The sequence below is a fragment of the Mytilus edulis genome, chromosome 2 (assembly GCF_963676685.1).
Source record: "Mytilus edulis chromosome 2, xbMytEdul2.2, whole genome shotgun sequence".
Classification (NCBI taxonomy): Eukaryota; Metazoa; Mollusca; class Bivalvia; order Mytilida; family Mytilidae; genus Mytilus; species Mytilus edulis.
In genome coordinates this window covers 32,667,840-32,681,212 of record NC_092345.1, presented here as the reverse complement: position 1 = coordinate 32,681,212, position 13,373 = coordinate 32,667,840, and the positions used below count along the sequence as shown (strand labels likewise).

At 33.6% G+C, this 13,373-nt stretch overlaps 1 protein-coding gene across 1 annotated transcript; it reads right to left on the bottom strand.

Moving 5' to 3' along the window:
• Window positions 1-287: 287 nt before the first annotated feature.
• Window positions 288-1,328, bottom strand: LOC139510818 (ras-like protein RAS2). The gene has a single exon (XM_071297351.1). It carries the CDS (start codon window positions 1,326-1,328, stop codon window positions 288-290), a length of 1,041 nt encoding a protein of 346 aa, XP_071153452.1.
• Between the last annotated feature and the right edge of the window lie 12,045 nt (window positions 1,329-13,373).

Sequence of the window (13,373 nt, the reverse complement as noted above, 5' to 3'; positions counted from 1 at the left end):
AATCTAAATCCCGAAATCCATTCGAAAAAAAGAATTCCCGGATCCCGAAAGGGTTAATCCCGAAATCCCGAGCTTAAAAACACCCGATCCCGAGCTTAAAAACAACCGATCCCGTAGTCCCGATAAAGGTCCTATCCCCCCTCATAAAACATATATATATATATATATATATATATATATTCAAATGCCAACATGATTCAATCAGTTAAGATTCGTATAGATTTCATTTTATTTGATAATATACAAATGTTTTACATAATGATTATTTTTTAGTAATATCATTAATTTCAGTTTGATCTGTTAGGTAAATGTTTTCGTATTTTTTTGTATAACCATGAAGGCCTACACTTGTTTAACACCAATGAAAGTCGTGGTTTAGAATGATTTGTATATTCATTCGCTGGTTCTGATATTCTCGCTAGCAGATTATTAGATGATAATTTGAATTGATCAATGCAATACTTATTTTCCGATTGTAAACTCGAACTACGTGCAATACTGAGTTTTCTACCTGATTCACTCAATCTCCTGATGTTTGAGACTAGAGTAAGACCAAAATCACTGCATGACCGGCGTTGATGCATGTCAATCCTTTGTTGTGGTACTACTTTATATATTTTTTGATTATTAAAATTTTCAAAAACAGAATCTCGGAATTTTTTGCATGATGGAATTATTTTATCGTATTTTATGCCTTTCCCTTGAGCTCTATTTTTGGCGCGTTTTCTGATAATTTCTGCCGCAAACTGTTGCCTACAGAACGTTGTAGCACTCATTCTAAGAGGTTCTGTTTGTTGCGATCTTGTATTTCCAATCTGTTCCAAGAAACTGTCAAAAATAGTCCTTATGCCAATGTCATCTTTAGCAGAAACCTCTAATAAAAATCCCGCAAGATTCTCGCTATGTGCCCATGCCATAGCATCAAATGTTTCCACCTCCCTATTGTTTTCTAAATCTAACTTATTTCCCACAACTACGCACGGTATGCTTCCGATGCTTTCTCCCCGAACAGATTTAATCTGTTCCCAAATTCTTTTCACTTCATCAAATGATTTTGCATAGTTGACTGAATAGAAAAGAATAAAACCTTTTGCTCTTTCAATGTATATGTTTTGCATGGCTGGAAAGTAAATGCTCCCGGCAGTATCTATGAAGTCGATATGTTTTCTTACTCCGTTAATGTTGTAAGCTTGTATATACGTTTCTTCAACAGTTTCCTTGTAAATAGCCGAATAACTGTTATCTAGATATCTCTTCATAATTGATGTTTTTCCAATACCACCAACTCCTAGGCAAGCTACCTGATATCTCGAGTTCAGATGAGCCATACTTTATGCATGTGAGGAGGAATATACAGCATATTTATATAGAAATTTTACAGTGACGCAAACATTTAACCTTTTAATAAATTTGTAAAACGATATTTATATCGACCAGGTGTGTCGAATGTTTTCCTGGGCAATAAATTGGAATGTCCATATATTGATAATTTAACACTTTAACAGTTATGATAAGTTATTTATAATTCAAATAGTGTTGTAGTATTTAGAAGCAAGGACATACAAATTTTGTCTGAACGGGTTATAAAAACAATAACAGATGCGGATAAATGCGGATTATCGCTTAGAATGTAAAAGATAAGGAAATTTATATATTAACCACATATGTAGTTCTAAAGAGAGAACCAACAATGCTACTCCCTTTAAATCTGCATAAGAGATATGACGACAGAAAAACAACTGTTACACAGAAAAAACAAAGCGAATAAACAAAAAACGTTCACCGATTACTGTAAAATAGCTGTTCCAAGAGGGTATTATTAATTAAGGCAACAACAGTTAACCGATACTCATATCTCATAAATCAATCAAACCAAGGAAATAAACACAAATAGAAAGGGGCGAGACCTGGTGTGACGACAAGGTAAACGTCTAGTGCGGTTCATGTATCACCCATCATGCAAATCGACACTTTTTTATATACATTAAACCGTTGGTTTTTCCGTTTGAATGGTTTTACACTAGTAATTTTGGGGGGGGGGGGGGGCCCTTTATAGCTTGCTGTTCGGTGTGAGCCTAGGCTCCGTGTCGAAGACCGTACCTGGACCTATAATGGTTTACTTTTATAAATTGTGACTTGAATGGAGAGTTGTGTAATTGGAACTCATATCACATCTTCCTATATCTACTTGGGAAAACTATGACAATCGATAAAATTACAAGATTGCGAAAACACGTGGACGTTTACATGAGGACATATCGTAACGGTCTACCAATTTGTAATTTTGCTCGTAAATGTCGCTCTCAATTGTTCTTCATCATAACTCTGTTGAAGCAGTTTTAGTGTAAGGATAACTCCCTTGCGAATGAGGTCAACATGCACGATTTGCACATACAAACTAATGGATTATGAAATGCCTAACGAATGAGGCAGTGGGTATTTGAAAGCATCAACTCAGCAATATTCACTGTGATTGCGACATGATTTATAAAAAAGACGAAGATATTAAATTAGACTATTTACCGGATTTGTTATCACATAAGCAACACGACGGGGGCCACATGTGGAGCAGAATCTGCTTACCCGTCCGGAGCACCTGAGATCACCCCTAGTTTTTTGGTGTGGTTCGTGTTGTTTATTCTTTAGTTGTTTTTTTATGGGGGGGGGGCCCTTTATATGTGTCATGTGTGCTGTTGTTTGTTTGTCTTTTTCATTTTTAGTCATGGCGTTGTCAGTTTGTTTTAGATTTAAGAGTTTGACTGTCCCTTTGGTATCTTTCGTCCCTCTTTTAAAGTAACATTCATAATTATAAGTAGAAAACAAAGTTTAATGTTATGTCAAAAACGAAAAACAATGGAAAGAAAACCAACAATAAATAAAGTACAACATAGGAAACAAAGACTGAGTAAAACGAACTCCCCCTAAAACTTCGGTTGATCTTAATTGCCTTGATTTGTATTCAGATCCAGCTCTACATGTGGATAAACTCATTGATAAGTTTAATCTGGTAGGTCAGATTCGAGACGTAATTGTGGGAGCAACAATTGGAATATATCCGTCGTGATCTGTAGATTCGATTCAGATGAACACAACTATGTAGATTGTGTCTTTATTTCAACTCGTCACAAGACTTTCAACTCGTCACGAGACTTTCAACTCGTCACAAGACTTTCAACTCGTCACAAGACTTTCAACTGTAATGAGTAACACGACGGTTATCATAAGTTGTGTTTAAACTGCATACACTTTCAAAGCTATTGTGCTAACTTCAAAAATTGGTTTTATTCTTGTTTCTCGACTGTGTATCCTTTATTAATTTTTGATACTATACATATACATTTAGGTAATCTGCTTACCCTTTTAGAGCCAATATATATACTTAAATGTTTTGGTGGATTCGTGTTTCTGTGGACATTTATTTTACTTCTATCTTTCAGTTTGAATTTCTTCTTTTTTTTTGGAAAAGTGTTGTTTTCCTTTTTTTTGAATTGATAGTCACTTTTAGTAGAACAGAACCTTGATATTCAGATTGCATATTGTTAAATCGTTTCGAAGTATTTGTCTGTCATCCGTATTTCAGTAAAAGTAAAGATTCTTCGGCGACAATTCAATGGTTGTTTTGATCATTTAGTGTACACCATCTCAGGCATCTGTACTGGTCCAAGTTGAAATACCACAAAAGTATAGTATGCAAATTAACAGTCGTATGATTATCTCGGATTTTTTATAAACCATTTTTGAAAATTCATAGAATTAAAACAGACAATGGTATCCTTTAATGTGTTTTTCCATTCTTTCTGGTGATAGCTTTTCGCTGGTTTGACTTTGAGTTTTCTTATTTTGATTTCCCCCCTTGTAAATTAACTTTGTTGTTGTTTTCTCTCCCGAAGAATGATTAATATTAGTAAGAATTTATGTAATTTATTGGTATAACATAACATTTATATATATTAACGGATTGGAAATGAATAAATAAAAGAATTGACTAACGTTGTCATTTCAAAAATTATATACATTTGTTACTAAATGAAACTCTTACAAATCGCTAGGAAATGTACACAATAGATGAGCCCTTTATTATAAAATATCCATCGAAACTGACTATAAGACTATCTAACATGCTTCTGTGACATTATTTTACATCAATACTACAACCTTTCACAAAGGGATCCCAATGTAGAGACTGCGTCTTTTTTGTAGACAGTGATCTATATTCACATTTCCTTTTATGAAGTGTAATCTGAAAAGTTTTATCTGTCTAAGGATTTTTTATTGATGAAATGTCAAAACTGAAGAAAGCGTTTGTAGAAAATGTAAATTTCAAAAATAATATGAATGACAACAATCTGTATTTGCGCAAAATGTGTATACTTTTTTTTTATCTTGCTTTTACCGTTTTAATTTGTTTGGCGTAACGTTTTTCTTCGTATCTTTTGTATTTTTTGTATTTTTTCGTTTTGTTTTTTTTATCTAAATTTTTAAATGTTTTTTATTTGTTCGAAAGATCAGTTATAATTTTAGGTATACTTGCCAGGCATAGATTACCTTAGCCTTATTTGGCACAACTTTTTGGAATTTTGGATCCTCATTGCTCTTCAACTTTGTACTTGTTTGGCTTTGTAGATATTTTGATATGAGCGTCACTGATGAGTCTTTATGTAGACGAAACGCGCGTCTGACGTACTAAACTATAGTCCTGGTACCTTTAATAACTATTTTAGGTATACATGTTTTATATCAACAAAACTTGGCATTTAAAGTAAATTGATACTTAAGTATAAAACAAAGTTTAATAGTTTTTTTAAAAAGCATATGCACATTTGAAGATTTTGTTCATTTGAAAGTTCAAAGTTTCCGCAAGTTGCAATTTAGTATTTTCGGAAATAAAATTGAGAATGAAAATGGGGAATGTGTCAAAGAGACAACAACCCGACCATAGAACAGACAACAGCAGAAGGTCACCAACAGGTCTTCAATGCAACGAGAAATTCCCGCACCCATAGGCGTCCTTCAAATGGCCCCTAAACAAATATATATACTAGTTCAGAGATAATAAACGCCATACTAAACTCCAAATTGTACACAAGAAACTAAACTTTAAAAATAATAAAAGACTAACAAAGCCCAGAGGCTCTTGACTTGGGACAGGCGCAAAAATGCGGCGGGGTTAACCATGTTTATGTCTCTATACCTCAAGCCAATGTAGAAAAGTAAACGCATAACAATATGCACATTAAAATTCAGTTCAAGAGAAGTCCGAGTCTGATGTCAGAAGATGTCTCGGAAAAACTATGATAGATGAGAAGAGTTTTTCTACAGTAATTTCTTATGGGCGAACGACAAAATAAATGTTCTCGTCCTCTGACTAACACTTACAGGAAGGCTCCAGTAAAATTTAACTTTGAAAAGATCATAATTAAAAGAATGAAGCAGAACATCGCAGTTTAATTAAAATTAAAAACCAATTCTTCAGAGAACAATTGAAGGTCTTTCCACCTCGATAGTAATAATGATAAACGATGTTAGAAAATGTCACTCCTTGTTGATCAATTGAAGGTCTTTCCACCTCGATAGTAATAATGATAAACGATATTAGAAAATGTCACTCCTTGTTGGTACTTCAAACTGATATAAAAGAAAATAAGATTAATAGGTATATACAAGAAAGAATTTTTAGCAAAGGTCAAAATCTAGAACGTCAAATTGACCTTTGACTTGACCTCAATTTCAAGGTCATAGGTCATTGATCTCAAATCAAAAGACCACAAGTCAATCACTTGTATGGTTATGGAGAAATCCTGATTTCAAATACAAAAGGGGAGAATAGTTATCAAAGGTACAAGGATTATAATTTAGTACACTCCTATAAGGGTTGACCAAAACACTGCGACTTAAATGGGTTAATGTTGCGCCTTATCCTTAAAAGTTATTTGGAAAACACATCATATCAGTAACTGTTACAGTTTCTTTTGAATAAAGATAACAAGCAAAATTCAAAACATGACCTTGACCTTTGACCTTGACCTCAATTTTCCGCCAAATGGACCAAGGACTCCATATCAAAAGACTTTAGGCCTTTACGACTTATAGTGTGTGAATTTATCCAACATATCGCCTATCTTAAATTTTCAAAGGGAGATAACTCCCATAAGATGTCATCCGATAACTCCTGTAAAAAACCCAAATCATTCTTAAGTGTAGACGAACAAGTTGGTGAAAACAGTTTGTTAAAATCTTTTACGGTTTTAGAAATATAGCGATAACAAGAAAAAGGGGACATGGGGAGATAACTCCAATAAGAATAAGTGTTCGGCCACACAGGGTGAGTTTTGGAACCACCATTACTGAACAACATCATTGGACAAAAAACCATCCGATATGTTGTAAAACAAAAAAGCAACAAAAAAGCATCTCAGACGACAGAAGAAAAAAAAATCAGTAGAAAAACAAATGGTCTTTCCACGAAAAGTGGAAAGACCTAATTATATCCAGTTTCAACAAAGCGCACAGATAAAACGTTGCAACTGTTCTGGAGACTTTTTAAAATTCTTTTTTATTATTCCATTAACATATTGTGGATGGAATAAAAGATTTAGAGATAAGGAAATGTCTACAAAATGTATTATATATTTATCATGGGTTGCATTGATGACTATTGCATAAGGAGTATATGTGTTTATTAAAGTACAATCTACACACACAATGATCACATTTGCAATACATCAGTATATATAAAACAAAGAGTAATTTAATGCCCTTGGAAATTTACGCCCATAAAACATAACAGAACACAGTTGCTGTGAACTATGAATATAGTTATCAAAGGTACCAGGATTATAATTTTGTACGCCAGACGCGCGTTTCGTCTACATAAGACTCATCAGTGATGCTCATATCAATATTTATAAAGCCAAACAAGTATAAAGTTGAAGAGCATTGAGGATCCAAAATTCCAAAAAGTTGTGCCAAATACGGCTAAGGTAATCTATTCCTGGGATAAGAAAATCCTTAGTTTTTCGTAAAATTCAAAGTTTTGTAAACAGTAAATTTATAAAAAAAATGACCACATTATTGATATTCATGACAACACCGAAATGTTGACTACTGGGCTGGTGATACCCTCGGGGACGAAACGTCCACCAGCAGTGGCATCGACCCAGTGGTGTAAATAGTTATCAAAGGTACCAGGATTATAATTTTGTACGCCAGACGCGCGTTTCGTCTACATAAGACTCATCAGTGACGCTAAAAAAGAGACAATAATCCATTGACAGACACTTTCGCTTATATGATGATGGTCACTTCTTATTGGCATTATTAATTGTTAGCCAATTATACCATAGTGATAATGTATCATGTAAGCATAACAAAATGGAACAATGATGTTTTGACCGTTTCTTCAGGGATAGTAAGTTGTGTACTTTAAACACATTAAGAGAAAACGATTAAATATACAATAGAAGATGTTGTATGATTGACAATGAGACAACTGTCCACAAGAGACCAAAATGACACAGAAATTACCAACTATAGGTCACCGTACGGCCTTCAACAATGAGCAAAGCCCATACCGCAGAGTTCTCCTTATATTTGATGTATTTCCCTCAGTTTTAGTTTCTAACCAGGATTTGTTTTTTTCTCAATCGTTTTAGGAATTTCGAATAGCGGTATACTACTGTTGCCTTTATTCATCTATATATTTTTGGCACAGTTGGGGTGAAATACTGTTATTTGTTTTTTCCAGCTTGTGTCTCGAAACTGTATAGACCAGATTGAATGGAATTATAGTATTACATTAATGTTGACCATCATGTGCAGATGTGGAATTAATGGTTGCCATATGGAAACAGTAAAAATGTGAAAACTAAAAAGGTTGACAAATAGCATCTCTACAGTGATGATACGTGATAAAATATTATTAAGATACAACATATAATTCAAATACTTCTGAACTGAGATAACCAAACGAACCTTAAGGTACATATTTAGACTACAGGATACGAGAGCATTTAACTTTTAAAGCTTGCTGGTAAACCTTCGTGAACCTATTGTCTTACCGCAGAGGAATCGACCAAGTAATCATAAGAACACTAACTGAAATTGATTTTACTGCTTCAGATGCAAATGTTGTATTTTTTTCATCATTTGTTCTCCTATATTAAGGGCATATGTTACAGGGGAGTTAATGACGTTGTTAATGTAAAATGTTATTTTCGCGACGTCAAACTATGAAATATCGGGAAAAGATGCATTTTTCGACTGATTTTTATAATTCAAACTGATTTAACTTTTAAACGAGTTCATGGATCCCTCCTTTTTAAAATGACATTCGGTTAGATTACGTATAAAGATTATTTGTACCAAATTTCATGAAAAAGTCAATGATGCAATTTGTAAAAAACTGATAAATATACAGCAAAAAGGGATATTTGATAAATTTTAGTTATTTCTAAACAAAATATTTCATAAATTTATAGGATACTTAAGCTGGGGTCACACATTCACGATTTTTACTGCCGTCCTTGACAGGACCATTCCCGATTAAAATTTGTCAAAAGTCTGATCAAGATCCTGTGAATCGTGGATGGAAATTCGATTTGTATCTTTCGCCAGGTAAAATTCGACCGAGTCTGTCACGACTGCGTCCCGATTCTACCGAATGTAATCCGACAGAGATCAGATAGTGACAAGACAGTGAACCGACGCTTACGGGGGTTATCCATTCGAAAACTGTCGGCATAATCGGGATGATCAGGTACTGTCGGAACGTAATCCTATCACGGTCCGCTCTATCGCATTGCAAACGGCTTTGTCTGGTCTCAGTCGTATTGTATTCTGTTATTGTCGGGACTTCTCCAGATCATTCCCGTTCCACAGGACACCGTCCCGAATACAAAGAACATTGTTAGGAATTCGATCCGATACAGCAGAATCTGTCACGACATAGGCACGATTGTAATCTGACTAGACAAAATCGGCTGAGTTTCCCCGAATGTTACGGGACGCACCTAACTGTCGGGGTGCTTTGCCGAACTATTCGGACCCTTCCCGACCAGTAGGAATCTGTTACGAACTAAAACGACTGCGTTCAGACAATAATAGGACATTCCAGATAATTGAGGATACTAATCCGACTTTTTCACTTTTCGTGTCGTATCGCTGTCTGATCTCAAACGGGAGCAATAATCGGCAATGTGTGAACCCCGCATTAAATAAAAGAAAACTTACAAATAATTTTATAGAAATCAGCTTGTGTTATCTTTTAAAACAATAAAGTTATGCATTTCTGTTGGGAGGAAAAATACGTCCACAAATTCGAACTTTGAGCAAATATCTGAAATTTCGACCTAATTTTACTCAAAAAGTAGCACATGAAGGTATATTTTTTTATTACATATTTGATTTAAGCAGGTAAAAATAGCCTATATATCTTAAAAGGAAAAAACATTCACCGCCAGAAATAACATGTTGGATATGCCCTTCAGTTCAATTCAAATATAAGGCAAAAAAAATATATATAGATGTAGATAATGTTATCATATGAACATAATACAGTCTAAAGAAAGGTTTTTTATTTGATTTTTTCATAAATTAGATATAATGATTTTTTATTGGTACTCGATGAATAAAAATATTGTAGGTATTAAAATAGCCCGGGTGACAATCAACAAACGTTCTTTTTAATTTTGTCCTTTACCATCAGTATCATAATAATTATCGCTATTCCATATATATCATTTTTTTGTTGGTTTGTACGTTATTCTGGTTTTGTTGTTCACAGCTTTATTTTTGCATTGTTTATTGTAATTTCATTCCTCTTATTTATAACACTTTATGTTCCCTACACCGGATGCGCATTTCGACAATACATTTCAGTGATAACCGAGAACAAAACATTTACAAAATATAAAACGTATCTAAAATGAGCTTATTAACCGAAAAGGTCAAGAAGTATAGTCAGAGTGGACAATGAATCACATTATGCATAAGGAAGATAACTGACCGTTTACGATTTCACACTGGTATTTGCTCGAAGTGTGCTTTTTGGTCACGAGACTCGATTTGTCTCGCTTCAAAACAGATGATAGAAATTTAAACTTACAATGCAGAAACAACTGTTTTACTTCATCTTTACCAAATAATTCTTAGTTTAGAAAACAAATAAATTTGAAGAAAACACTTTCTTATAAGATGAAAGCTATTAAACAAAACCATATAAATAACACAGAAATTACAAAAGTAATAAAGCAATAATGAATGTACCACCAACAATACTAGAGTTTATTATTGCTGGCATTGACTAATGCACTCTCATCCTTGACTTATATTAGTACTTAGTTCTTTTCATTTTTCGGCCTATACTTTTACGTTTTAACCTTGAATCGTTATTAGGAGTCATTTAAAAAAACATAATGCTTATAAAACGTTTTTAATTAAAAATATTATATTTTGCTCTATTGGTCCAGTAAATTAAAAAGCCTAGAAGATCTATTAATTTTTATTTTAACTGAGTTAAACACAATTTTACAGTTTCAGATACCTGAATAAAAGTTAAAAAAATATCCCGCGTAAACTCGGGCAGATTAAGAACATGATCACATATTGTTTAGACTCTTGTTGATAAATGTATGTTGCCTCTCTGTTTTTGTTGGTTTATTTCTTTTGGGTTGTCTTATTGGCATATACTCCACAAACCGTGTTAATAATATCAAATGATTTTCAACAACAAATCCGTACAATAAAGTTCTTTTAAAATTTGACTCAACAAAACTGTTTTATAAAAAAATCGCCATATTTCATCACAGAACGTCAGGTCACTATATGCATTTTGAAAAACGAATCAAATTGAGTATGCTATGAATAAAACATTCTATGGAAATTCTATAATTCTGCTACCAACACTGACCATCTCTTTAGTAAATTTTTAAAATGATAAAGATTTTCTCTAAGGGAAATATAATTCATTTTCATTCTTCTGCTAGAATCGAAGTATATATTTGTTTTACTAAAAAATAGTCTACTACTACTAGTATATTTTAGTGTTTACTAAAAGTGACCCAAACGGTGGGTCACAGTAACTAACTGGGTTTTCAAATTAAGTGGATGTAAGCAATAACACATAACCGTACGACCACCAACAATGAGTATAACCCACACCGTTTATCCCGCTTTAGTAGATCCCGACACGAAAATGTGAAACAATTCAAATGAGAAAACTATCGGCCTGGGATGATATGCATAAAATCACGTAACTTTAGATGTCCATTTGTAGTACTTATTTATCGTAATACAGGTAGAAAAATCCGTCAGTTCGGAAGAAATATTAACTTAGTTTTATGCATATCAGCCAGTGGTTTATAACAAATAAATTTACAAAAACATATGTAACAGACAAGAAACCTGGTTTTATTTCTCAAGTAACACAACATGAATAGCTTTGAAGGTTTTTAACACTTAACGTCCATCATGTCGTTTATAAAAAGACATCTCATAGTATGGGAAAATAATTGATTCGAGAGAAGTATGATCACTAACGAATATCATGAACGGCATTCATGTTCTGTATGTGCCTAGAACAAGCCAATTGCCTGTAGAGTACAGGAGTTGTCAGTAATTGCTGCCTTTCGGAATTCAGTTTCATAATGTTTTTTTTATTTAAATTATAAATAAGACCCATGATTATTCATTTTGAATAACTTCTTATTTGTTTTCTTTCTATTAGCTCGTTTTTTTTTGTAGCTTGTCTACACTATACGGTTTGGGTTTTGCGGACGGTTACATGTAGTTGTCAATAGCCCAGACCTTTCGACTTTGTTTGTTTATTGTCTCATTTCATTGACAATCATACTACTTTTCCTTTCTTTGTATTTTAAACAATGAAAGTTACCACTTTACTACCTGCATCAGTTCAGATGTCAACAAATAACATCTCTTAACTGCTGATCCATGTAAATAAAATGTGAATACAAGATCCTTAAACAAATCATGCACTGCAGTTGGGAGATATTCCTTATTTTCAATTATTTCGTATGTCTGGTACTACCCTTCATGATCCACCAGCGGAGATATCGACCAAGCGGTCGCATAAACATTAAGAGAAATATTATTATTTTACTGCTTCAGATGCAAATTTTGTTTCATCTACCTATGTTGAGTTGAAATATAAGGCCAACAAAAACATACATTTAAACGATGTCATATTATGAACAAGATTCAGTCGAAAGAAAGTGGTTTTTATTTGATTTTGTTTGTTCTATTGTTACTTTATTTGTGCTTAATGAATACAAACATTGTAGGTGGTTAAAATAGGATAGCTTAGGCGAGAGTCAACACAAGTTATTTTTAATTTTGTCCAATATTATTAATATCATCTTAATTATCGCTATTCCATAAAAGTTTTTTTCTTGTTTGATTGTATACTATTCTGGATTTGTTGTTCACCACTTTTCCTTTTTCAAATTGTTTATTGTAATTTCCTACTATTTTGTTATTGATAACATTTTTGGTATTGATATAACTTTTTCTGCACCAGTTGCACAATTTGACAATACTTGTCGCCGCAGTGATGCTAGAAGCCACACTATTTATGAATGTATTAAAGAAATTAGGATATTAACCAAATAGAACAAAACATAGCCAAAGAATGGACAAGGGATAAAACATAAACACGAGGGAGATAATTGACTGTTTCTCTCGTATTGAGTCGAAGCTTGCTTTATTGAGTCTCGCTGCAAAAGAGATCATCGAAGTTTAAATACTGTTCACAAGGAAGTTGAAATCATCCCTTCGTAAGTTTTACGGACGCCATCACGAGTTGGGTGACCGTAATGGAATAACCGTTTCACAGATGTTATCGGATATGCTCATTATGTCGTAACTACAATACCCGTCCCTTTTCACATATGTATCCTACCGAATTAGACTTTAAACCGGATTTTTAATAACATAAGCAAACAACGGGTGCCACCTGTGGATCAGGATTTGCTTACCCATCTGGAGCACCTGAGATCACCCCCAATTTTAGGTGGACTTCGTGTTGCTTAGTCTTAGTTTTTCTATGTTGTGTCTACTGTACTTTTATTTGTCTGTTTGTCTTTTTATTATTAACCATGGCGTTGTCAGTTTATTTTCAACCTATGAGTTTGACCGTCCCTCTTGTATCTTTCGTCTCTCTTTTAAACGAAAGACAATACAGGAAGAACTAGTGCATTACATCTTTATCGTTATGCAGGTATAAAAAAAGAATAAAGAATAAAGAAAGGCACAATACAATTTTGTCTAAAAGATGGGGTATAGTTCAACACTTGCGATTAAAGCCCCAGTCCCACTAGATAACGATCGCACCACGCTCACCGCTATCTAAAATAAATTCA